Genomic DNA, 26,191 nt, shown 5'->3' on the forward strand with positions numbered 1-26,191 from the left:
TACCTATGCAGCTCCTCTTGTCTGTAGTGCAGTGAATCCTGCAGCTCTGAGTTTTCTTGGCTAATGTGCTCCAGCCTCTCCTGAAGTCGGTTATTTTCCTGCCTCAGTGCTTCAGACTCCTTCCTGCTCTGCTCTAGTTTGGCAGACCGTCTGGCCAGAGACTCGCGTAGCTTCTCGTTCTCCTTCTGCTTGTCTGGAGAAATAAAAGTATTTGCAGCTTTAGTGATGAACATGGCACTGCCCAGAATGAACTGGTGTTTGGACAAATATACTTGTTAGAAAATGTGTGTTTTACCTCGAGACCCCTGGTTGAGCTCTTCCTTCAGGGCTTGGTTTTGTCCCCTGAGAAATCGCACTTCATTAGCCAGATGCCCCTGCTCCTCATTGCCATGGATGAAGATGTTGGTGGCTGCTAAGTCAAGTTTACACACACTCATCAGTCAACAAATATAGAGCATGAGTACAGTGCATGAAATAAAATATACAGTATTTTCATGTTTGTGCAAAATAACAATGACGGTGCAAGGACAGTCTTCGGTTGGAGGTGTGTACCTGGGTCTTTCTCCACCTCGGCCAGTCTCCTCTCCAGCTGTTCCCTGAGACGGTCGTTGGTGCGGATGCTCTCCTCCAGACGTTGTCGCAGAGCTCGAATCTCCTGCAGATGTTCTGCCAGCAGGTCTGAGAGACACACGTGCACAAAAATCATAAGGAAGTGAAAGGGAAAGTAAAAGGGCTTAAAGTATTGCATTTTGATTAGAAAAGGGGGATTTACATAAAACAGATTAAAAACAATAGTAAAAATTTAAGCAGCAGAAGCAGAGATATCCTGAAGATGTTTACCTGAATTCATCGTGCTATGCTGCTCGTGAGAAGTCTTTGGGGCAGTGTCTTTGTCGACTTTATGAGCTTCTGTCTGAGGCCCTGACCCCTGCTTGTCCTGGCCTTGATCCCGTTTCTGATGGTACGGGCTGTTTTGGGAAATAATTGATCGATGCAGGTCCAGTTCAGTGCGCAGGGTGGCGTTGAGCTCCTCTTTGCCTCTCAGCTGCTCCTGCAGTCGCCCGTTCTCCCTCTGCAGGCCCTGCAGTCTGCTGGCAGCGCCCCTGTGACTGGACAAACCTTCCACCTGAGCTCCACCTACAGGTGGAACAGCTGCTCCCATCCAATCAGAGGAGTGTCGCTGGCCTAAATGTGTACAGGGAAACAAAAACAAGTAGATTAACAATAAAAAAATAGAAGTACTCATTAATTTATCTTTTTGATCTAAAAAGCCTTTTTACACCATCTTTTTGTGAAAGACCTTATCGTCCCTTCCTCACTCAATATTAAATCGCTTTAGGGAGTTGGAATTGATAAAGCACAATGACCACTGCAGCATCGGGAACCAAAGAGGTGAGTGTTTACAACTACAGTGTTGTAGCATTGTAAAATGTAAGTTAGGGTCGACTGGCCCCTGGGCAGGGACCGCTCACATATCCATAGCCTTCACTATCTCTTTTACAGAGGGAAACTCAATTTAAAGCTGAACCCGATAGTTGCCACTGAATAATGCAACTTCAAGAGGAGGAGGATTGAAACTGGACACCTGCTTTGCCCTTGTTCAGCCTGCTTTGTGCTGTGGGACGCCTCACTGCAACAGAAAGGATTTAACTGGAAAATAAGTGCCTTTCCAGGCTGTGGACAAGGTAATCCCTATCACATACCATTGAGGTTAGAAAACGGGGAAAAGTAGGCATTTTGAATCAAGCAAACTAGTCTAGTAGAGACTACACCCGGCAATGCCTGGCATCTCTGACACCTAAAACAATAATTGGTCCTGGCTTTCACACCCACTCACAAATAAATTCCATTATTAAGACTATATGTAGGTGTTGCATCTGGAAATGCTCACTTGGAGATCGACTGCCACCTTGTGTGCTATGGCAGGAGGAAGAGGTCCTGTCAGAGTGGTACAGGTCAGAGTGAGAGCTGTGGTGGCTGCTGGGAGTTTGGCTTCTGAACTGGCTCTGCAGGGCCTGGATGAGACGGTTCTTCTCCTGCAGCTCTTTTGCCAACCTGGGAGGAGAGAGAAGTGGAAACATTATGAGTAATCATGTTAAAACCAGTTGAGATGAGTCAGTCTTTAAGAACACGCAACAGCTGGATGTTATCCATTACATCATCTCGTTTGAGGAACCACCCAAAAAAAGATAAAACTGAAAGACTGAAGAAGCCCAAAAAAGTTTCAAACCCGAGGACGTGCAACTTTCAGAGGAAACACACAGCTGGAAAAATATGAAAGAAGAGATCACAGCAAACGCCACGCTGTGTTTCTGGTTGAAACCCACTCACAGGTCCAGCTGCTCCCTGGTGCTTTCAGCCAGGCTGAGGTTTTGTTGTACGAGGACGCTGATGCTCTGCTGCAGCAGCTCTCTATCGCCCTCTAGCTCCAAACGCAGATGATCTAACTCCAGCTGGATTCTAGCAGGGCTGTCAGGAGGCTCTCTCATGTCCTCATAGGACAGCAGTGAATGTGATCCCTGCTGAAGCTCCTCAAGACTGTAAACAACAGTACTGTGGATGAACGTATGCAACTAGGAGCCACGTTCATTTCCTCCACCAAGGACATTATATTGCTACTCCTGTCTCATTGGTTTGTTTGATTGTCAGCAGGATTACGAGAAAACCTACTGAATAGATGTTCACAAAACTTGGTGGGTGGTTGGGGTATAGAAAAAGAAAGAACCCATAACATTTTGGCATGGATCTGGACAAATCCAGGAATTTTTTTTCACTTTCTTAAACATTGCTTTTTTGACATTTTCTCAGATTTTCCAGAGAATAATTCATGGATCCTAATGAAAAAAACCTGGCATGTTAAGGGGACTTACAGCTATGAGTGTGTACAATTTGGTGCAGAAATGATGGAGATCTGGATCCACCGAATTTACTGTAAACGTGGTTTCATTACGGAAAAATGCAGATCCATGATAATCTACATCTTACATGTTCTTATTTTGGTGTTTTATTCAAAGCTTGATAATTAATTTGCTTGACATGTGTTGTGTGTGTTCTTAGTTGATGTCCTAAGAGACCGGTGACCCAGTTTGGGGCAGTGTGACCCTAATGTTTTGGTTGACACACAGACAAAATTAGGTCAACAGCAGGAGGCCATTTAAAACCAACATCACATGCACCACCCAGGGTCATAAGGCAATTCAATTGACTGGGTGGAGGTGGAGAGGGAGGGGGTCTGTAATAGGGTCATGAGACAAACATAATCAAATTAGCTCAGCTAATGACACTCAAATCCCAGACTGCAACATTTACAATATGATCTTTCAAAAGCACAGACCCATGTAAAATAATAATAATAATAATAATGGGAATGCTCCTTTTCCAGTGCAAACAAAATACTCTCCTGGATGTAGAAATCATGACAGATGATGAAGTTGAAACTAAAAGAGAATCATTGAAGAAGATTGGTACAAACTTATAGAATTGGTACAATATTATAGAATATTCAGAAGATGCAACTGTGCTGACAACAGCATCACATTTAGAGGGAATAGACTCATTTCATGTCATTCTAGAACAAAAGCTGCCTGTCTGCACCTGTAAAGCTCACATCTCATACTTAATTCAAACAAAAGGTGAAGTTTAAAGATGATAACTGGGTTTGAGACATGGTTGTGTGCTGGGCTTTATTTTGGACAGAGCCTGTTACCCCCTGTGGCTTCTGGCTCTTGCTCTCTGCCAGTAAGCATAAAAGTATTTACAAAACTGTTCAACTAGTCCTAAGCAAATTTTATAAAATTAAATGAATTATGGTGTCATCAATAAGGAAATACAGTATTAGAGTTTGAGACGTACCTGCGAGACAGTTCCAGAGCCGCCACATCCTCATTATCCAGATGAGACTCTCCTAGCAGACGGAGGAAAAGATGCTGTCAAAGAGCTGTCTGTAAAAATCAGTTACGAATGACTGCACTTTTGTCTTCCACTGTCTCTGCTTTCTCTTTGTTAAACCATAATAGGTCTGTATTTATACAACTCTGATTCCTTTCCTGCCTTGTGTTTTGCTAAATATTGAGTTTAGGTGTAATATATTGCCCATTTGTTTGAGATTCCAACATCCTTCTGATTATGAGTGTGTGTTGCCTGGATCTTTTGTGTGTTTTGGCAAAATAGTGCATCATGAATAACTATGATAAAATAATTAACTGTGATTCTGATTAGAAACATTTCTCAGAAGACCACAGATGCAGAGACCATCACAGCAGCAGCTACCTTTGTCCAGCCGTCCCTCCAGCCTGTCTAGAAGATTCAGGCTCTTGTCCAGCTGCTCTTTGACCACCTCCCCCATGTAGAAGTCGACTTTGCTGGCCTGCAGCAGCTCCTTGAAGGCATTGCTCAGCTCCTCCAGCTGTCGGCGCTGCAGGGCTCCCAGTCCCCGGCTCTCCTTGATCTGCTGCCTCAGTTGTGACAGCTCCCTGGCTTGTGACTGCACCAGGGAGTCCAGTCTGTGGAGAAGACAGAATGAGGACAGGCAAGAGAGAAACACCAAAGACGACAAAAGGAGTCAAGATTTTGTTTTACAAAGTGACTGTGCAGTTTTTACTCAGTGTAATATAAATGCAGTGTAAAAGAGTGCTGACCGGGCAGGTGATGCAGAGCGGCTGCGGGTCTGTGGCAGCTGTTCGGTTATGCTTTTGTTCAGTGTCCTCTCTCTTTCCTGGTCCACATTCAGACAGCTGGTTTTATCCTTCATCGCCTGGTTCTCTCCCTCCTTTTTCTCCCTTTGCTGCACAAGTCTGTAGCTACTATCCTGGCAACGCTCCCGTTTCTGTGTCCCTTCTTGATCCCTGATGACTGCGGAGTGGTCAGAGGCGTTGGCAATAAGGTCACTGGAGAGGGAGTTCCTACGCAGAAGGTTTTGCATTTGGAGGATGAGTTTGGTCTGGTTTTCCAGCTGGACCTTCAGCTCTCTCACTTGTCCCTGAAGCTGGAGAGGATTTTCAGAAACACCGTACTCGTCATAGACCTGAAGGCTTTTCAGACTGACCTGAAAACACATAGGAGAAGGTTAAATAATTCAATCTTTTCACACAATTATACAATTTAAGACTAACAGTCTTTAAATGAAATTGTTATGTGTTAATTGTAGATTAACAATCCATTAAGCACTGTACAAATTAGTTACTGTTGCTACACCTGCCACACGTTCCAATCTCACAGCAAACAAATGTAGTTTATAGTAATACACTTACATATTTGGTTTCTGTAGTTTATTAAAAACTCATCAAAACTATTATAGGCTATTTAAAAATGTACCTTATAGGAACTATCTTTTTTGTTACTGATGTGTTCCTTGGCCTTAATAATGCTCAATTACTTTAATATGATAGTTAGCTGGATATGCTAATGATTGCGGTGCGCGTTCAAGGAATCAAATGCACTGTTTATTCATTTCTTACACTTTTGCATATTATTACGTATATATACACTATGGCCTCCTGCACATCACTCAACTTATAGAGAAACACAAAATTTGACAGACCTGCTAAGCCTAGTTACAGATCTGTTAATTGTAGTTAGCGAATAAAAAGTTGAATACCTTGGCTGAGCTGAGAGCTGGGGAACTTGGATACGGTGTGCTGGAGGTTGAGTCCAGGTTTTCAGTGGAGGAGAAGGTGGCCTGTTCGTGTTTCAGCAGGGAAGGCAGGCTGGAGGCACTACAACTCGGGTTCACACCAACCTCTAGATCTGGCAACAAAAGGGAAACGGTCAAATAAGGAACAGAAAAAACCTTTGATGTCGTGGGAAACAAGGTGAAAGTGCCATGTGTAAATAAAATCACTTGTGAAGCAGACAATAAATAAAAGTGAGAGGTTAATGAGTGCTGGAAAGACATTCCCAAACTTCAGAGTGAAAACATGCAAGAATTTGTAGAATATTAACAGCCCATTCAAAAGAAAAGTTCCAAGAAATACCAGGTTAAAACCAGTAGAGAGACTGTGTGGTTATGAGACCCAAACAGAAAACTCTTGTCAAGGTAAAAGACAATATCTTTCAGTTGCCTTTGTTCACTCCTCATGCAGACATAACAAGAGAATTTGAGATTAGTGTCCACTCAGCAGACAGACATGCAGTCTGTCTAGAGGCCGTCTACCTGTGCTACTGCTCTCTTCCCTATCGTTCTCACTCTTGCCACTGGTTTCGTAACCCAGGTCTTGCAAATCCACCTGCACGCCTTTGTCATCCTGCTCCAGAGCTGGCATTAGAAGCAATATATTTTGGGTTAGGAAGAAAACATTCAATGCGTACACTCTCGTCTCTCTCCTTTATGGTGTTCCTGAACAATATGCTTTCATGAAAGTGTTTAACTTTACATGTATATGTATATGTGTATATATATGTATAATTATTAGAAGCATCTCTGCATTTGTTAACCCACCTTTCCGTGCAGTTTGAGGGGAGGTTGTCTCGGTAAGAGCGGTGGCTAGTTTCTCCTCCAGGCTTTTACATGCTTTCTTCTTCTCTCTCAGTGCCTTGTGGAGAGACTCTAGCTGGGCCTGAACATTTGGTGGTAATCCCTTTCCATCCTGCACTGCCCTGTGGGCCTCGCTCTCCTCTCTATGGCCTGTCTCTTCTTTTAAGGAAGTCTGCAATTCAGACATCCTGTGAGAGAGATCAGTGAAGACCTTGCAGAGGAGACAGAGATTTTGATGGAGGTCTCTGGTAAGTTGTCCCTTTGTACCAGCTGCAGCGGTGGAACAGTTGCTGCTGGATTTGGTTGTTTTTATCTGGGTGGATTCTCCCAGTTCTTCCCTCTCTTGCAGGGCTCTCTGAAGTTTGTTTAAATTCATCTGCAGGTCAGAGGTGATCTGTGATGATCTAGCAGAAGTCAAGGATCCAGGATTTGTACAGTGTTCTGCTAGAGAGGCAATGGCAGACTCAGTTGCACTAAGGCAGTTCATTACAGCTTTTGTCAAATCCTGAGTTAAACTAGTGTCACCAGAACTTCCCATTGCCCCATCGTGTTCCTCTGAGCCCTTCTCTGCTGCTATCTGCCTTGAACGTTTACCATCCTGGCCAGCACTGTTACTGTTGTAGCCCTGTTTTGCAGCAGCGTCTGCATCCCTCAGTTTTTCCCTCAGCTCTGCATTGAGCCTGTTCTGCTCCCAAAGTGCCTCCTGCAAAGAGTCTGTGTGTCGTTGCATCTCCTGCATTGAGGCGTTAGTGCCTCCAGAAACACCTCTTAGGCTGTCTCTGTTTGCGGATGCATTTACCTGCTGTAGGGCGCCATCTATCTGTATGCAAAGATCCCTGATTTCTGGATTCTTTTCCTGGCTGTTGGAGCAGGTGATGGCTTTCTCTGCCATGTTCACGAGCTCAATAAGCTGGTTGTGAAGCTCCTCCTTGTCCTGTAGGGCTTTCTGCAGCTCCATGCATCGACTGTGGAGGGCAGCATCTGAACCCACAGAACCAGAACCTCCTCCCAAACTGGTGTGTGACCCAAATCCTCCCTGGTTGTCCAGACTGCAGGCAGTCAGGTAAGCAATAGTTGATTCTGCAGCCTGTAGGGCCTCAACATACTGGTGATTAAGCTGTTCCTTTTCCTGAAGCTGAGTGTGGAGCTCTTCCCAATCAGCAAGCTGCTCACTGAGCTTGTTGATCAGGGCTTCTTTCTCCTGACACTCCTGGTGGAGGAGCTCCAGCTGAGTGAAAAGCACAGAGTCAGCCTGGGTGTTGTCCAACCCTGCTGGACCACTGCTATTCTGTGAAGTGGAAGTGCTTTGCTGGAGAGATATTGAGAAGTCAGCGTCTGCGTGCAATTGCTGATCAGACCCAAACACATCATCTGAATGAGGGTTGGGAAGTGCGTCAGTTCTCAGGTGCTCAGGTCTAGAAGACTGCCTGCTGCTGCTGCTGCTACTGCCAGTCTCCACTCTGAGTCTCACGGGAACAGGAAGGCGAGATTTGAGACCAGCCTACAAATGAAGCAACCAGAAAAAGCAACCATTAAAAATTACTTTAAACAGACGGAAACATGGTGTGTCTTTCTATTACTATTGCAGTACTTACCCCATGCCTTGTGACATCCTGCTTTCCACTCTGGATGTGTGGCTGGCCTGGTCCTTTAGTTTTTGGCCTCTCCATCCCCCCGGCAGTGCTGACAACTACCTCTGTTGTGACAGGAGTCTCTCCATCTGGCACTTCATGGGAGTTCTTCTCTCCCTTTTCATTTGACACCTCGACAAGCAGTGTTTCCATACTCTGCCTCAATTCAGCCTGTCCATCACTGCTGTTCCCTGAGGCATCCGTGCTCTCTTTTTCTTTACACTCTGCAGATTTTTGTTCCTTCAGTAGACCCCGCAGCGCCACATTTTCTGATGTCAGTCTGAGCAGCTTCTCTCTGCAATAATGGATATCTGATCAGTTTACTGAACCTTACAGTGAAAATGAGAAGGATTCTGGATTGTTAAAGAAAACAAACTACCTAAGGTGTGAGACTGATGTAGCCCCACAATCAGTCAGCAGGGATTTTAGTGCCATTACATCTCCTTTCTTCTGTGCTCTCTCTCCAGTGTCCAAAGTGTTGTTGCCAGACTGAGGATGTTCTCTACTCTGGCCGAGGCCACTGTCCATACTCTCATTACCAAATTGTTTTCCAGACACCATCTAAAAATGACATATTTGAGAAATATGTAGTTTAGAAATATGATCTTAAGTCACAAGAAAAAGGGAAAACCCCAGAATATTTACACTTAGCTTTAGCTGAAATAGTTCAAAATCTCTTTATATTAAATGGTCGTGTGTTTCATACCTGTCCTAGTTTGATGTCTGTCTGGCTCTCTTTGTCCTTACCAGGGTGATGCTTCCTGTCACTGTGCGTCTTCTTTAGCTGCTAGAGTAATGGGATGGGAGGCGAGTATGACACACATGGCTTGGTAAAAGAAAAACTTAATGTGGGAACAGAATCCATAAAACACTGCACAGCAACAGCAGAATGGCATGACGTGTCTAATGTGGCATGGCGAAGAGAGACCATTTTATGGGACACAGAGATAAAAAAAACAAAACATGGACTCGTTAGGAAAGGTGAAGGAGAGAAAAAGAGGGTCTATTTTCTACTACAGACAAGAGACACGTGTTAGAGAAACAACAGATATAATTCCACAAAGTAAAGATACATTAGTAACAGAGGTCAAGGTGTAGGTTCAAAGGTTAGAAAAGAGCTAATAAAGATGGATGTTAGACAATGACTAAAGTATTTTCTAAATGTGGAAATACTGTACAAACATATTGCTGATTAATGTCAAAAAAGTGAACGTTATTGTTAGATTTAGGAAATAAACTTTGAAGTCTCAACTCTCTCAAATTGCAGCCATCATTTGTGGCTTCTAACCTGATTCCAGGGGCTGACCACGTCTGTTCCCCCCTTGCTGGAAGCATCATGCTCTGACTTCTCCAGCAGCGACAGTCGGCTGTGCAAGTCGTTGTTTACAGTCTGTAGTCTGCTTACACAATCCTGCAGGTCCAGCACCTAAAGCACAGACGCATTATTATTTCATCCACTGGTATGAGTGTCTTCCTACTGCTTTGATGACATACCATGCCAATTTGTTAAAGTTGTAGATACTAGTAATCATTTTTAAGAGACTATTTTTTTCTATAATTCTTTGAGTTTAAAAAAGGAATTTACCTTCTGCTTTAGCGCTTGTGGAGAGAGTTGACACAAGCTGTCATCCTGCCCCTCCCCCACACATATACTCATGTAGGAAGTCTGATCGCCAATGAAACTCAAAGTGTCGCCTGAAGCACAGAAAAAATAATTATGGTCACAGAAAGACTTTTTTTCTCAAAAACTGTTTCAGGACAAGCTGTTATGTAAAATCCAGTGTATTTTTCTGTGTTCGTACCACCATCATTGGCCCCACCAACCCCTCCTCCACGGTTCTGGATTGCTCCTAAGCGAGCCTGCAGAGAGGTATTCCAGCGCTGTGCATCTTCGAGCTGATGTCTCATGCTCTCGACTTCTTTAGGATCAGTGAGGTCCATGCCTGAACAGATACACAGAGGGTTACATGCAACCATGTCTTGGGGTGACAAGACAGTACATTTCTCTGCAAGGTAACAATATTACAGTGCAGTAAAGTTATTTAATGTATCAATAAATCAGAATGGTTTAGCTTTAAGTTAACAATGATTTACATGCTGTACCATCTGCAGTTAAAACTTTGTTAGACTTTGTATTGCAATAGTTTTCACCATGATAAAAAAACAACAGATATCAAAAGATTAGCGAGGAAGCACAAATATTAGATACGAATAAATGGAGTTCTGTGTCTAATCACTGATCAAATTAATATGCATTTTGGATGAAACTGTTTTTGATCAATTTTGACATGGTTATTAAATGCGTAATAAATTCACAAATATTTGCATTATTTAAATTGTGAATGCTTGTAGTCAAATTTGATGAGTCAAAACGCTGCAGAGCATAAAGACATGTGTGGAATCTGCAGCCACATAGAAACACCAAAAAACAAAACAAAGAAATTCTTGTTTTTGTGTTTGTCCCCATATGGCATGCACACACATATGCAGACATTACATAAAGAATACTGATTTTAAAACAAAAACAAGAAAGGTGTAAACTTAATCAGTGGTAATTACTATAGCTACATCTATTTTGCATATTCAGTGTAAATGTGGCACATGGGCCTGTTACTTACAGCTGACCTATTTATACACCTGGCTCTTTTCAGACAGGGGCGGGGTATGAGCATGCCATGCACACACATGCATGTGTGACACAGACAGACACTTAGTTGGCTTAGACGACTACCTCAGCATAGAGTGACGCTTTTCATTAGTCTTTAAACTGCGTCCTGATGTGACACTACATTTAAAGCACTAACTTAATTAAATAGAGAGAGAGAGAGGAGAAGTAGAAAGAGAAAGAGAAAGAAATAGAAAGAAAGAAAGAAAGAGATAGATAGATAGATAGATAGATAGATACTTTATCGATCTCTAGGGAAATTTAACTAGAATAATGTTAAGATTTTTTTGTTAGGATCAATTTCAGTTGAGCTACACTATAGTGGGATACGATAGAATCATTCTATATCAGTATAAAAACCTTTAATACCATACAAAGTTCTTATATAATGAAATGCTTATGCCACTGAATCCAATTCATGTGACAGATGGTTGGATGGATTGGGTCATTAATCAGAGTGGTGAAAGCTGATGCATTCAACAGACAAATGTTTTAATGGAGCAGTGAAAACAAGCAGACAGGATGTTAATAGCGAGAGACAGAGAGAAAAGAGGCCAACAGCAGCCTTTATTCACAGACAAAATGGGAGACAGTGTGAGGCCTTTACATTTGAAGAGCGACAGAGAAAACAGCAGAGAAAACAGCAGCTCTAGTATGGACAGAGACAGGCAGATGATAATGTGATGATGTAAAAACAGTAACAGAAAGAGAACAAAGAAGACGAGTGAAGGGACCAGGTGCTCATGCAGAATGAAGTGACACAGAGGACAGGATGTATTTTTTGAGTAAACACACTGGACAATGAAGAAAGGCATATTTGTGTATCTATCCCATTGGATTTATGGATATATGTTTTGGATATATCTACGTGATTTAGTGTTAAACATAAGCTTTCTTCTTATTATGTTTCTTTTCTTTTGTTTTTACTCCCCATTGTCATCTAGCACCCAGTGTGTTTGCACTGCACCTTCTCCGAGTTTGGCTCTGTGTATCTCTCTCTCCAAGTCATCCTTGAGCTCCTCATTAGTTTTGATGCTCTCCTCTAGCTGCTGCCTGAGGAGCTGCACTGCAGTCAGTTCCAGCTGCAGAGCGTGGAGACGCTGGGCACTGCAAAACACATAATTATTAATAACACCAATAAACTGTACCTACTCAACATAATGTTTTTATTTTCACTCATTTGTTGTAATGATGTTTAGTTACTGTGACCATTATCCCCACCTGTCCTGCTCTTTTACAGTCCTGACCAGGCTGGAGTAGAGCTGTTGTTCAGCTCTCAGGGCTTTGTTCAGAGCATCATGTTCCTGTTGCAGGGCTATAAGGTTGGGCAAAGCCTTAAGGGAGACAGAAAATAAAGAGATGCTCTTAATGTTAAATCATTAAAATATTTAGATTTGTATTTATTATATCTATTTGTTTTTTTCAAGTTTTATTTCATGTTTTTAGTTTACCTCATGCTGGCTGTCTCCACCGATCATGGTTCTCTCTCTTTGTGGGAGTCCAGGGAATGATCTTTCCACGCCAGAGCCAATAACCTGATTATGCATATGATCACCCCGACTGTCCCCCCTCTGCCCGAGGCGCTGGTGAAGAACCTTCTCAAAGAAAAAACAAAACATGAGAAAAATGTCAGAGACCTCATGGAGTTCAAATGCAATTAGAAGAGAAGCTGCTTATCCAAAGTTGGTAAATCTTTCACTGAGAGAGGTGGAGTCTGTGAATGGGGGGATCCTTACATTGATAATCTCATCCTTGGTCTTCAGAGTGGAAGTCAGTGAATCAATATTAGCAGTCTGACCTTCACTGCGACCCTCCAGCTCAGACAGTAAAGACTGTAGCTCCGCCAATGAGATCTGGATAAAAAAGTAATGAAGGGGAATAAATTAAGACATTTGTTTGGAACAATGTTTATAACCAACTAGGGATGTTCCCGCAGCTAAAAAAATCCTAGCGGAAACCCTGATAAGGTTAGCATTTTAAATACATGTTTCAACTGTCTGTCACTACTACTGTAGTAACCTACTGCTTGCAGCCTTGCACTCCAGTTGCCCTATATATAGGTGTGTGTGTGTGTGTGTGTGTGTGTGTGTGTGTGTGTGTGTGTGTGTGTGTGTGTGTGTGTGTGTGTGTGTGTGTGTGTGTGTGTGTGTGTGTGTGCAGCATCTGTTGTTGTCTTAGTCATTGAGCCATACCTTATCTTCATACATTGTGTGTTGAAATAAATTTAATTTATTGTTTTGTGGTTTTTTCGTTGGTATCGAAATGGGTATCGAGAATCTAGACATTTCCTGGCATCTGTATCAACTACCACATTTTTGGAATAGTGACATCCCTATAACCAACTGACCTTCAGTTCATTCTCCCTCTTCAGGGCTTTGTTCAGTGCCTCAGTTCTCTGTGCTAGCTCCGTCTTCAGGATGACGACTGTCTTCTTGGAGAGTGGAACGTTTTCCACATTATCCTCACCGTTCCTTCTATACAGCTCAGCTTCAGTGGAGGCAAAAAAAGAATCAAATGTAGAACAGACAAGTACAATATCTTAAAAATATCCAGTGGACAACTTAAATAAGGACTTAAGTCCTTACCATCCCTCTCTTCCAACTTCTCCTGCATGATTTGGATAGTTTGTCTGAGCTCCAACACACGATCCGGCTCTGCCTGAAACTGGTCTCTCTCCTGACCATGCTGCAGAAGTTTCTGCAAAATTTACAAAGGTATAAAGTTTTCTCACTCAACCATGTATATAAACTCTTTCCAGAAATCTAACCAGATTGAAATCATAATGGAGGAAAGGAGTATGTGTTATTCCCGTTGAGAGTTTTTATTTATTTTCCTTGTTAGGCATCTAAGTCAAGCACATTTAACAGATGAGTGACACCGTTATATCCCAGAGGAACTTACGTTGATGAGGCTGTCTTTTTCAGCAAGCAGTGCTCGGAGGTTTGCAGTCTCTAAACAATCCTCCTGGGCTCTTACAGAGCTTTGCTTGTCAGCAGTGGCAAGCTCCTGCTGCCTGTCAGAAAGCTGCCTCTTCAGTTGCTGAATGTCTTGTGTACGCTCCGACAACATGCGGTTGTAGTGTTCAGCAGACTCCTGCGCAGACAAAAAAACAGAACAAATTGCTGTGCATATTATGTAAATAAATTTCCCCCAAATCAATCACTATGATGTCTTAAATGTTAACCTTGAGAAGTTGGTCCTTGCTGCTGATTGTAGCCAACAGACCTTCCACGGCGCTCTCATTGTCTGCAACCAGCCTTTCCCTGGCTTTAACAGCCTCAGCCAACATAACCTCTGTGACTTTTAACCTCTGGCCCATCTGTTCAGCAAGGTCATGTGCATTAGTTTGTGACTGGCTTAGCATGGATTTGGCCATTTCCTACAAACAAGAAGACAGAGTTAGATAAAGAAAAAAAAATGGCCTCACAGACACGCCTGAAGATAATCAACCAGGTCAAGTCACATCTGAGCGACATATTTGTCAACTAACCTCCATGTCCTTTGTCTTGCCCTCCAGCGAGAGCTGTAGCTGGCTGATGATGGAGTCCTTCTCTCTCAGTGACCTGTTCAGGTTATCTTCTACATCTTGCTTGGCTCTCTGAAGGTTCTTGAGTGTGTTTACAAGATGCTGCAGCTCCACATCCTTCTCTTTAATCAGACTATCGAAACTCTAGAGGTAGAGAAATAGGTAGAGATGAATCAAAACAAAGTCTTTACTGATTACAAAGGCAAAAGTCAAATTTCTAGACTCTAGATATTGATTCTTGATCAAACATGGTGATATCTACACACATTGATTGTTTCCTCGTTGTGAGATAGCAAGTTATTTAGCCTGTCCAGGTCTCTTTCCTTCTCCCTTAGAGACAGCTGCAGCTGGTGAATCTCATTGTCTTTCTCTTCAATGGCAGCAAACTTCTCATCCAGCGCTTGCTGAGAGAGCAAACAAGAGAATGTCAGAATCTAATTATAGTCACCATGGTGAGAAGATTACACAGAAGAAATGTGTACCTCCAGAGCCTTCTCCTTTTCTTTCAGTCTTTGCCGCAGCTTGGAAAGCACATTGTCGTTTCCTCCTGGGCTTTTGCTTTGCTCAAAGTCTCTGACCATATTTATGTACTCCTTATGAACACAAAGAAAAACAAGATAAAAAACTAACAGCATGTATTCACTTGCAGATATTCCAATGGGAAAAAGATATGAATACAAACAAAAAGATTTATTATTTTGATCTGAAAATGTAAAATTTTTGAGTTGCACCTGTAGCTGCTGCTCTTTATCAGCCAGGGTGGATGTGAGCCGCTGGATGGTGACCTCATGGGCCTGCACTCTTCTATTGGTTTGATCCAGCAGCTCCTCGTACTGCTGCTCCAGAGCACTCTCCCTCTCCCCAATCTCACCGCTTAGCTTCTTCAGCTGATTGTTAAGATCCTGGAGGGGTAAATTAATAATACACACAAAAGGTGATATTTGTATGGGCATAGTTAGATAATAAGAGGATTGACAGTGCTTTATTGGCTTTATTGGAAATATTCACGAGAGAACTACTGTCCTCCTGCTGTCTTACATTCAGGGCTTTGTCTCCTTTCTTCTTCTGCTGTTGCAGGTCCTCCAGTTCTACCTCCAGTTGGTCCTTTGCCTGCTGCAAGTCAGCCAGCTCTTGCTCCTTTCTGTCCAGGGCACGCTGTAGCTTTTGTGCTTCAAGCACTTTGACATGGTGTTCCCCCTGGAGTTGGGACAGCTCTGTTTGTTTTGACATTAATAGGTTTTGGTGTTCCTCTGCTCCCTGGGGAAGATACACAACAAATATTTATCTTTACAGATACAGAGACTGCAATATTTTTACTAACCTCTCTGCAATGATGTGTATTAATACACAGAGCAAGGAGTTAGTATTAACATTTATATTATTATACATAAGGTTGAGATCTCCATAAAAAGGTGCAGTGCTTGCCTGGTATTTCTGTAGTTGAGCTTTATGTGCTGCCTCTCTAGCCTTGGCTAGAGCGTCATCCCTGTCCTCAATCTCATGACACAGCTCTGCAATCTATGCAATACAGAAATTGCTGTTAGAGCATTGCATCATAAAGACAAACAGATATTTGTGATAAGAACCTTACCTCTTTTTCCTTTTCTCTGAGGACCAGAGTCAACCCCTGGATTGTTTTGTCTCGCTTCAGAGAATTTTTCTCCTCCAAGCTGAGTTCATTGTCCTTCTGCTCCAACTTCCCTGACAGGGCCTGTTTATGTAAAAATGATTATAAGGGATGTTATAAAAAAAACATAATTCAAAAGTATTTGGCAATTTTTAAATATTCTTTATGTATTTGGTCATCTATATGTACCTTGTACTGAGTTTGGATTTCCTCCAGTGTTTTTGTCAGCTTCTCGTTGGTGCTTTTTGTCTGTTTGAGCTCTTCAGTCAGGTGTTTATTGACAGACTCCAATCGGCTAACCTCACTCTTCTCAGCAAATCCAGGCAGCACACAAACACAGGAAAGGGACATTGAATTAATGCTAGCTAAGCTAAGCAACAAAGCTGCTGCCTGTCACAGCTCATTACCAGAGCTACAGTGGTTTGCCAAGCTGAAAATATTAAAAAAACTACCTCCACCCTGACAGAGGTATATTCATCATCAAATTCCTCTGTAAGATCATGAAGAGACTTCAATTCTGCTTCTCTGTGTCTGCGCATTGCTCCAGGTTTGGGTTGGCCAGTACTTAGTCTCTTCAGGACAGGGATGTGGCTTCCTGCAGGGGCAGTGACCGGTTGCTTGGAAATGCAGCGTAAAAGCTGGATCAAGTCAGAGATCAAAGATGGTTGATTTGAGGACCTCCGGAGCAGTGCTCTGGCCTGGACTTTTCCTCCTGGGTCACCAGTGGCACCACCATGCCTGGCAGCAAACACCTTGGCCTCTGCGAGTTTCAGTTTGAGTGGAGGGTCTGGAGAAGTGTCTGAGGAAAATTCTCGATTCAAGGATTGCAGGGATGTGGAGAATCCAGATCTGGGTAGTATGCCTTTACGTTGGACCAGGTCAAAGTACATACTCTTTGAACGTTGGCGTGTTCCTCTGAGACCAAAGCTCTTCATAGAGCCATCAAGCCCTGCCCCTGACCCAAGCCTGCTGCTCTTGAAGCCTGAGCGCCCTGAGACTGTTCCTCTACTAACAATTCTGTCCAGACTCACACACCTTCTCATGCAATTCCCAGAGGGACCACGTCCAATCTCACCAAGATGCTGTCCTTCATCAGGACTGCCCACCCCAGAGGATCTGGATGGAGACTTCCAGTGAGTGGTCTCCCCAACACTCTTGTCCAAGCTTGGGTTGTTTTTGTTGTAGATGTGGACGATGCACTGGCTCATGTGTTCTTTCTCCGCATGCAGCTTCTGGATCTGACTGTTGTGGTCCTCCTGCAGCTGGGTGATGTTAACATCACACTGTACCACCTTCTCCAACTGGAAAACACATTTCCCACAGAGGAACTCGCCACGACCATCGCGAGTCACCGCCCAGCCCAGGACATGGGACAAGATCACTTGTAGCTTCCTCTGTGCTGATGAGCTGAAGATCCAGCGACACTGGCTGCCTGCCAGACGGGCACCACATATACGACATCGGTCCTTCATGGCACCTTCCTTTCTAGCTCTCTTAAAACAAGTTAAAGCCTCTCACTGAGATGCAAACTGTCCAGTGACCAAATGGTCGTTAGCCTGCCAGCCATGGAAGAGCCATCTATCATTTCCTCTCGCTGCATCTGCGAGAGAAGCGCAGAGTACAGAGCACTATAAGCCCTAAGCCTTTAATAATCCCTGCTCCCGCCTCTATTCCACTCTCTCCAACGCATTCAATCAAATCAAATCCTCCAGGGCCGCTGCATTGATCTGTGTCATGGTCAGTGCAAGACCATCTCCTGAAACCTTTTCCGAAATGCCTTTAGTATCTGGTAGGATGTTGGTTCCATACAGGTGTCTGTCTAAGGGACTGGTAGAGATAGCAGCAGCAAATCATTCCATATAGAGACCACCTGCCTGGCAGTACATCTATAAATCTGCTTTGAGATTAGAGTAGGTGTTTTCTGGCAACCACTGCCATCATACCTTCCATTACACCTCTGTCACAGATAGGCCAATTGGAAGTTCTAGCATGTCCCAGGTTTAGTGGTAGATATATTTTGTCCTGTATTCAAAATCGTTTGCAATACATGCAGCACATTCTTTTGTTTATTCAGTTTTGACAAACACTCAAAGTTTGCACTGTTGCATTTTCTTTAATGGGGAAGGGTGGCCATAAATAACCCTCAGAGGAACCATCTCCAGACAGCATGGTAATCCAGTCTTAACACTGTGACCCGAGCCCAGACGCCAAGGCCTAATGAAGAACCATGGACACTGACCAACTAAAAGCTTTCCACTCTGAACATCAACAACGCATTGCTTTCACTAGCCTGCATGGTGTTTTAATGGCCATTTTCAACCAGCCCTGCCAAATTTCTAAAGCTTTCTAAAGTGATAAACTAAGTTATTTGTACATTTAACATCAATGATGCAATAAAATACTTATATCAATCAAATGAACTGAGCTCATATTTAATCTTCAGGATGTGTGTCATAAAATTCAACCGCCAAACCCATAGAATGTAAAACCGTATAGCAAGTATGAAGAATACCAAGACAGAGATAAAATAATGGTTTAAAAATACACCATTGCAGGTTTACTAAGCCGTTTAAGGATCATGGGATGCTGAGAGATTACTCTACAAACCAATCCAATCAATCCCAATGTCTGGCAAAACAGGTTATGATCCAACAGCACCAATGGTGGAAACAGCAGCTATTACGTGGATTTAAGAGACAATTCTGGCTACATCAAACTCCCTCCTTTCCCATGTTATAATCATGGTCAAAGGTTCCTACTGTGAAACAAATGTTAGAAAACTGATTAAAGCCCAAATGAAAACCCCAAGAAAGTGGGAGCACTCTGCCACCTCACTGATTCATGGAGCAAAAAGCTCAAAACACATAGCCAAAAAACAGCTAGATATAAAATATGACCTAAAATATAAGTACATTTCCTGAGGGTTAAAAACAACAGTGATCATCCTCTGAAGTCGACAGCACCTGCTCTGGCCCAACAACAATAAACAAAGCCTATTTTCATGTGTTGGTGTGAATGATTGAGCTTGACAGACTTCACACATTTGAGTTAGCATTTGGTTTGTTGGAAAAACAGCATGACATTGATTGACATAAAAAGTCTCTCATTGGGAAAGACTTTGGTAACAAAGCCAAATATCTCAGAAAAATGGACTGGTGGAAAGGACACACAGATTTATAGAGGAAATATTCAAACACCACCAACCTGGTGGTCAGGTAGTCCTCTGTCCTCCTTGTTATGTAGCTCGTCCCTCAGTGCCTGTAAAAAAAACAGTTAAAAGGTCAAACAGATGTCTTCTCAGATTTCAAGTACTGCTCAATCTAAGTTTCAGGCTGAAGAATTTTTTTTTTTTAGCTCTATCAAATGAAAGGTTTTGACATTATTACGGAGGAAACTTGCAAAATTAAATCAAGACATAGAAGTCATACCTCCAGTTCCTGGTCTTTCTTGCCAATGAGCTCAGACAACTGTTTAAGATGATCAGATGACGGTGCATCCATCTGTTGATCCGAACTTTTCTTATGATTGATCCAAGCTTCTTGGTTCTTTACAGTCATCTTGAGTTGCTCAATAAAGCTGTTGTGAAGAAAAACAAAACAATAAATAAGTTTTTAATAAAGAAAAAAACCTGTATCTGTCTGTGTTAAGAAAAACATGAATGTGTCTGTGATTATCTCTTGTGTCCGTACATGTCTTTTTCCTGCAGGGCCTGCTGCAGGTCGTGGACTGCACTGGGGACTGCGATAGGGGTTAAGGTGCTTGGTTGACCCAGGGCTTGGAGCTGCTTCTCCATGTTAATGTTCTTGCACTTTTGCTGCTCAGCAATGGCGGCCATCTCCCCAACCTCTTCCTGAGCTGTTTGCAGACACTGACATGAAGCAAAAACACAAAGTAAGACATGTACTGAGGCAGTTCTCAAACCTGGATAACTTTTTACTGTACTACTTACTGACTACCAGGACTTGCATTAGAACAATTTGGACAAATATTTCTGCAGATTATGTTCACCAACACAAGTGAACATAAGACTAAGGACTTTGAAAGCAAGAGACGGCACTTAATAGGGGGAGGAACAAAAACCTAATAGTGCTCTCAGGGAGTATAGTAAAGTAATACTATAATACTGGCTGTGGCAAGTAACACCAACTAACAAAACCGACCATTATTCGCAACTCCAGTAGGCCGAAACAACTTCTTTGATTCACCTGTTCTAAGTCAGCTATCCTCTTGTTAAATGCATCTCGGAGGGCATCCATCTCTCTCTGAGCTTTTTCTCTCGCACGCTGGGATTCTCCTGATTCTCGACCAGCCAGACTTTCCAACGCTTTCCTAAAAACATTCAAATGGAGATTAGGTTTTACAGGAAAGTACAATTTCAGTTCTGGGATTTCATGACATTTGTCTGCCAAGTCAAATGACACCATATGTGAATGTAGCTGTGATTGATCTTTGACAGTGGGACTGTATAGGGAACAATACTTACGATGCAGACACTAGCAGTTCTTGTTTCTCTGCCAGCTCCCTCTTCATAGACTCCAACTCCACCTTCAGCTCAATGTTCTGTAAACAGACAGTTCATTACAGCACTAATCACAGATCTGGAGCCATAACAAAGAAGAAATCCATCTACGTGACAGTTGGTTGTTAATATGACCAAATCAATAACCCCTTAGAGGTTTAGCTTGGAGGTTACACATAAAGATAACATTCTTACATGACACTACACTTCACATGAAGAAATGAGAAGATAAGAAACACAAGTTTTCCAAATGAGAATGTTAGATTCCAATGGGCTTACATCTCACTCCAATAAAACTGGGACTTAGGTGAGCAAAACTCAGCTGAGTGAAGTTGTTATCTCATTAAGTTTTGGTCAGAAAGACTGAATCACATGAAACACAAGGTCCTAAAGAGCATTTGTGCATATTTTGTGCATATTAAAGTAAATACAACACCGTTTTGAATATGTCCTCGGTGGAGTCGTCACATTTCTGCTGCATGCGCTCCTCCATGAAGTAAATGCGCAGCTTCAGGTTAAAGTTCTCTTTCTTCAGAGCTGTGATTTGCTGCAGATGAACGTACCAAAAACATTTCAATAAGCAAGAAAATAATCTAAGATAATATATTTAGCAAATGTTACATTCAAATTTACGCCTCAATCTAATCTAAACTCTCATCTGACTTTCCTTTACTTATATCAAATAAAATGATAAGAAAACAAGGTTAAGTCAAATATTTGGGTCAAAGAATAAAAGAAGTGAAGCACTTTGTCTGCAGGGAAAAGCAGGACGACATGTTTACATGGCAGAAAAGGAGAGTGTGTATGGTTATTGTTAAAATGAAGGGAGGCCTTCATACTTGTACGTGTGTTTGAGAGTGCATGTGCGGGAAGTGGACTGTGCATCATTGTGCTCCAGGCTCAGAACAGCATACATCTGGTAATGGGGGTTGGGGTTGACAGTCAAAGGGAGGAGGTAGAAGTCTAGACCCCTCCTTAAAGCTCTAATCATGCAGACAGCCGGACAGGGCCGCCAAAAATCTGAGCATGCATTCCACTCAAATGCTGAAATACAGGCTTCGGGCCACCTCAGTATTTCCTCCTCCTACAACCACTTTTCATCACCAAATCTCCATAAATGGTCAGGACGGTTTGGTTTTAGTCACACTGAGGATAAGGTCTAATAAATCAGTAACACCCTGTTTTGTTGTGGTGAGGTAAAGTTGACTGCAGAAACTAATACTGGCAATCTCAGTGTTTCTATGTATTACATTCCCATTCATAAATAAATCACAATTATAAGTGATTATCATTAGTCAACCTTTAATATGACTGATACAAATAACTCACATTCTCATAGTCCTTCATGGTGAGAGCTTTGATAGGTGACATCTTTTCAGGAAAGGACGGCGCTGTAAATCAACAAAGAATTACATTTTGATTAATTTGAGTCAAATCTACTGTTCGATGTAGACTCTTTGACATAGAGAATCTTCTCTGCTTAGAAGAACAACTCATACTCTCAGCTTTCTTCATTCTGTTTATCTGAAAGATAAATAGAAAGAGAAAGTAGTGTTGTTTCGTTACAGCTGAGGCATCAGAGATGAAACCACTTCTGGAGGACTGCCCTGTTCACACCAGCTGAAGGCAGCCCACAGATGATCATGTTACACACGTCAACACATTTCACAACACTAACTCCTGATTCATAGTGTGATGGCCTGAGAGGAGACGCTCCTCACATGTGCAGTATGGGTTACTTGTGAAGTAGGTTTTATTTCTAAATTAGATATGTTGCTTGTTGCCTTCAGTGCATTCTCATGTCTTTAATGTAAATCTATTTCTCTCTTCATAGCTGAATCTAGTTTGGGTCACAGTGGTGACAGACCTACTGAGGCCAGTATCGAGGAAAATAAAAGAGTTAACAAAAATAAAAGATGGGTAGCTAGACAATAGAAGGAGCAAAACAAGATGCTTGCTGCAATGGATGGAAATGTCAGTTTGTTTCTAGTTCAGTGATTAAAGGATATTCTGTCTTTTCAGAACGCACCTTATCCAAGATTCTGCAGACAGAATATTGTTTGAAGTAGGTATGTGCAGAAACAAGTCAGTTATTAGAAAATCAAGACTTAAGACACCATCTTTATAGATAAAGTCTTCTTTCACTCTAAACGCAATTTTTCATTAGGATATATTACCATACCCATATGTTTTTATTAAGTGTGATTTAGAAACATACTGGTCAGGACAAGTTGAAAGATTTGCCAGAGCTCTCTGATAAACAACATTATGAAAGGGTAACACTTTCTAAATGATCTCAAACCTAACTTGGCAAGTCTGAAATGAGGGTTCTTGTTACAGATCAGCCAACAAGTGCACAAGTACTGATTTATCTGCAATAAGCTGATTTAATGGTAAATTTGTAATCACCATACAGTACATTTTCTGTTACTGTCCAAATGTTCTGTTATGATAAATACAGCAAATAAAATATTTGACAGATCAAGGTCTCCATCCCAATGAACTAAAAGTAATATGAAAATCCAATATTGCAATAATACAATACTGTTCATTGATTTATAACATTTTACACAATAGCCAAATGCACCAACGCACGCACTCACACACACAAAACCGAAAGCTACATATAGTAAACTCTACTAAATATTTGACACATATATATCATATCACATTGTAGATTGTAATATTATCCAGGCATGTACATTTTTACTTCAAAGCCACTTCAGTAAAACATTTCAAAGATTTGATCATAATGCTGCAAAGGTCAATGTTTTCCTTGACGTCCCTTTGCCTTACACACGCAGCTGACTCCACAGAGAACCACAGACGCTCACCTATATCTATAAATGAGTTGTTTACTGGCTTGTTTCTATTGCCTGTCCCTAAGTATATTGTTGGTACAAAACAAAAGCATGACAGTGAATTAGAAATGGGATTAGCTCATTAAGATCATCCAGCCAATCCCTCATTATAGCTTTGGAGACAAGTGTGGGAGGTAATAGCAACGAATCAGCAGCAGTATTAATTAATACACTGGGGAGGGTCACACCTGAGCAACAAAGAGCACAACAAGAGAACAAAAGAAGGTTTTACTGTACCTGTCATGCTGTCTGTAGAATATTCTCCAGCATCTATGGAGTCTGGCAGTCTGCAGCTGGGGATAAAATCATTATGTTAGTGATGCAGCCAAGTCACTAAGAATAAAAGAGGTCACTGTTACATTTCAGCCACATTCAAGATGAAAATTCATAATAAAAAAAAAAATCACAGAAACCAAAGCACGCTCCCTAACTCAACTGTACCCACATACTCTGATTATTATGGTTTTTGAAAAACACCAATGCGAGGACTTTATGCAATGCATTACTCACGCTGGCCAAGTTCACTGAGCCCTAAGGACACTCCATAAATAGCTTAAGAATGACTCTCCGCTTCATTTACATCCACTCCGGCAGAGCCTCATTTCTGTGTATGTGTGTGTCTGCACGCGCGTGTGTTTGTGTGAGGCTGAGAGTGTGAGACCATGTGCCAGTGGCAGCCTAGCTCTCATGTCAGACAGGAGGAGAGAAAAACAGACAGAGCAGTGGACGAAGAATGCTTTCATTGGTGGACAAGTAAACTACTGTGACTCTGGTCAGTGAAGCGTCACACAGTGACGGGACAGTGGTGTCACTCACAGACACGGTACAATGCACCAAACATCAGCAACGCACATGTGGATCAACAATGACACTAAAGGAACACAACACACATGTATCCCTTGCAGTGATGACAATTATTAATGTTATATTATTAATAACAGTTGCCGAATATTTCTAAATCAGCTTCAGAAGGGAAATGACTTGCACAACAAAAACATGCACTGTTGGAGTCCAGGCTCGTGTTCCTTGACCCCGACCTTTGTGACTAATAATATGACGTCCTTCATAGAACAACTTCCTCCCGTACCTCCCCTGGCACCGGAAGCTCAGCGGCTCTGCTGCTCATCTGGTTCACAATATTTTTCAGTAAAGGTCAACTGTTTAGCGTTTCTTTTAGTGAGATATTCTTTGTACGTAGAACTTGGCAGATTGTTCTTTATGTAAAATGTTACTGATTTAAAATGACAAAATAAACATGGTAGGAAAGTTTACATCTATGTAAGAATTTTTGTCTATAACCGTCACTTGAGACTTTTTAAAAACGACATTGCTCTTTGGTGTGTTTTATAGAAAATCTCTTCTCTGGCCTTTTTGTGACTCTGGACATATCCCTGCTCGATTCACACTATTATTTATAACTTCCATGGTGTCAGACTGCATTATGACAGAGCTCCTCCCCACCTTTGTTTTGCTTCAACACCCTGCACATTACAAACTTAGAGCCACATGAAGCAACATGTCATATCGGAGAACATTACATATAATTTCAACTGAAAATACTTAGACCATGGACATGTATTCAGGTTTTTGGTGGTGGTCAAATTAAAAGAAGACTTTGAAATGTAAAAGTCACCAATATTCCATTTGATACAATAACAAAAAACAAAACATGGAGATTAAATAGCAGCAAAAGCCAAATAACCCTCCACTGAACGCTGAAGGTCGGTGAAAATGTGTTGAGAATTATTGCATCATAGATGTTTCACATGCCAAGCAACCCCTTCCTGTGTTAAAGGGCAGGAAGGAGTCTAAAACGAGGGTCACGATAAGCATAAAAGCACTGAAAATCAACATGTGATAAAGCTTCCTCCCAAATGAAATATTCTCATGAAGAAGTGATGACATTAAAACACATCTGTGCCACCAGTGCTGCACTTGTACAGACCCCTCCTGCACTCAGTGGAAACAATGTGAGCTCCTGTAAACAGTGACTTCCTCTTTTTTCTCTCACTTTGTTCAGCTGCTGGTGGCAAACATGAGAGCAACTCACAACAATATCACTTACAGTGATGACTTAAAAACAACATTAAGTGAAGCCTCAACACACACAACACTGCCATATTATTGAAACCAAAAGAGTGATGTGAGTCAGGTTTCAGAATTACCGAATAAGTAATTTACACCACACATATCAGCTAACATCTTGGATTACTGAGGCACACTAACCATCTGGATGACCACTCCTACGCACAACACAACACAGCTGGACTAGGACATTTAAAAAGCAGCCTAAATAAGTGCTCTACAAACTTTAACGCAGGGATCCGACGTGACTAGTGTTTCAGTGGAGCAGAAAGAGCTACAGACTATATAAATATACAGCAAACACTATCCAGCATCAGCACTGGAGAGCACAGCGAGCATTGCATGGTTCACCTACCACGATCACACTCGTCCCTCATGTCACGAAGAGGACGCAGGAAAGAAAATACAAAACACATATGACAAGTTAACTCCTCGTCTTGTGCGAAGGGTGCAGGGAGACGTTGCTGCTGCAGTTTGAACAACGCTGGAAAAACTGGCTCTGATCATTTCCGCTTTCTTTCACTCTCTGTGTGACAGCTCGACTACTGACTGTGGTGATTTCACAGCGACGTCCAATGAGCTCTGCATATGATTTGTAACGGTAATATCAGGAAGCAGCCTAAACATGACATGCTTTGTGTACCAATGTAGCTACAACACTTTGTGTGCATAACGTAAAGGAAAGGTTATTTTGATTTTGATCCACAACTCTCATTTCTTTATAAAACTTGACATCTGTTTTTGGTATAAATGAGACCTAGATCACAAAAACTATTGTTGTTTTAAATCAGGGTTGTTGGCTGAT

General features: G+C 42.0%; 2 protein-coding genes across 16 annotated transcripts in view; both read right to left on the reverse strand.

Moving 5' to 3' along the window:
- cdk5rap2 (CDK5 regulatory subunit associated protein 2) overlaps nt 1-26,191 on the reverse strand; it is a 32,063-nt gene that overhangs the window by 5,158 nt on the left and 714 nt on the right. For 7 of the 15 annotated variants that reach the window (XM_034602395.1, XM_034602388.1, XM_034602385.1 and 4 more), the window contains exons 2-43: nt 23,539-23,594; nt 21,770-21,831; nt 20,877-20,987; nt 20,405-20,481; nt 20,127-20,250; nt 19,611-19,789; nt 19,350-19,497; nt 19,126-19,179; nt 16,111-16,227; nt 15,886-16,005; nt 15,720-15,812; nt 15,333-15,551; nt 15,026-15,196; nt 14,777-14,887; nt 14,561-14,698; nt 14,259-14,438; nt 13,953-14,147; nt 13,670-13,861; nt 13,354-13,465; nt 13,116-13,255; nt 12,505-12,621; nt 12,220-12,363; nt 11,990-12,102; nt 11,736-11,875; nt 9,906-10,046; nt 9,689-9,798; nt 9,392-9,529; nt 8,810-8,890; nt 8,483-8,664; nt 8,068-8,398; nt 6,437-7,973; nt 6,152-6,253; nt 5,597-5,745; nt 4,638-5,044; nt 4,270-4,502; nt 3,853-3,904; nt 2,332-2,538; nt 1,892-2,055; nt 841-1,185; nt 553-678; nt 296-412; nt 4-193 (exon numbers count right to left, since the gene is read on the reverse strand). In XM_034602395.1, coding sequence (XP_034458286.1) covers nt 4-193; nt 296-412; nt 553-678; nt 841-1,185; nt 1,892-2,055; nt 2,332-2,538; nt 3,853-3,904; nt 4,270-4,502; nt 4,638-5,044; nt 5,597-5,745; nt 6,152-6,253; nt 6,437-7,973; nt 8,068-8,398; nt 8,483-8,664; nt 8,810-8,890; nt 9,392-9,529; nt 9,689-9,798; nt 9,906-10,046; nt 11,736-11,875; nt 11,990-12,102; nt 12,220-12,363; nt 12,505-12,621; nt 13,116-13,255; nt 13,354-13,465; nt 13,670-13,861; nt 13,953-14,147; nt 14,259-14,438; nt 14,561-14,698; nt 14,777-14,887; nt 15,026-15,196; nt 15,333-15,551; nt 15,720-15,812; nt 15,886-16,005; nt 16,111-16,227; nt 19,126-19,179; nt 19,350-19,497; nt 19,611-19,789; nt 20,127-20,250; nt 20,405-20,481; nt 20,877-20,987; nt 21,770-21,831; nt 23,539-23,594 — 7,725 coding nt within the window. Of the gene's footprint in view, nt 1-3; nt 194-295; nt 413-552; nt 679-840; nt 1,186-1,891; nt 2,056-2,331; nt 2,539-3,852; nt 3,905-4,269; nt 4,503-4,637; nt 5,045-5,596; nt 5,746-6,151; nt 6,254-6,436; nt 7,974-8,067; nt 8,399-8,482; nt 8,665-8,809; nt 8,891-9,391; nt 9,530-9,688; nt 9,799-9,905; nt 10,047-11,735; nt 11,876-11,989; nt 12,103-12,219; nt 12,364-12,504; nt 12,622-13,115; nt 13,256-13,353; nt 13,466-13,669; nt 13,862-13,952; nt 14,148-14,258; nt 14,439-14,560; nt 14,699-14,776; nt 14,888-15,025; nt 15,197-15,332; nt 15,552-15,719; nt 15,813-15,885; nt 16,006-16,110; nt 16,228-19,125; nt 19,180-19,349; nt 19,498-19,610; nt 19,790-20,126; nt 20,251-20,404; nt 20,482-20,876; nt 20,988-21,769; nt 21,832-23,538; nt 23,595-25,741; nt 25,904-26,191 lie in introns of those variants that run through there. The other 8 variants (XM_034602397.1, XM_034602399.1, XM_034602396.1 and 5 more) reach the window with 6 other exon arrangements.
- Nucleotides 16,236-18,768, reverse strand: LOC117771717. The gene has a single exon (XM_034602418.1). It carries the CDS (start codon nt 17,391-17,393, stop codon nt 16,287-16,289), a length of 1,107 nt encoding a protein of 368 aa, XP_034458309.1. The 5' UTR covers nt 17,394-18,768; the 3' UTR covers nt 16,236-16,286.

Source organism: Hippoglossus hippoglossus, chromosome 12, assembly GCF_009819705.1.
Source record: "Hippoglossus hippoglossus isolate fHipHip1 chromosome 12, fHipHip1.pri, whole genome shotgun sequence".
Lineage (NCBI taxonomy): Eukaryota > Metazoa > Chordata > Actinopteri > Pleuronectiformes > Pleuronectidae > Hippoglossus > Hippoglossus hippoglossus.

Coding starts and splice junctions, on each gene's coding strand:
- LOC117771717 (XM_034602418.1), bottom strand. CDS start 17,393: ATGAAGGACCGATGTCGTATATGTGGTGCCCGTCTGGCAGGCAGCCAG.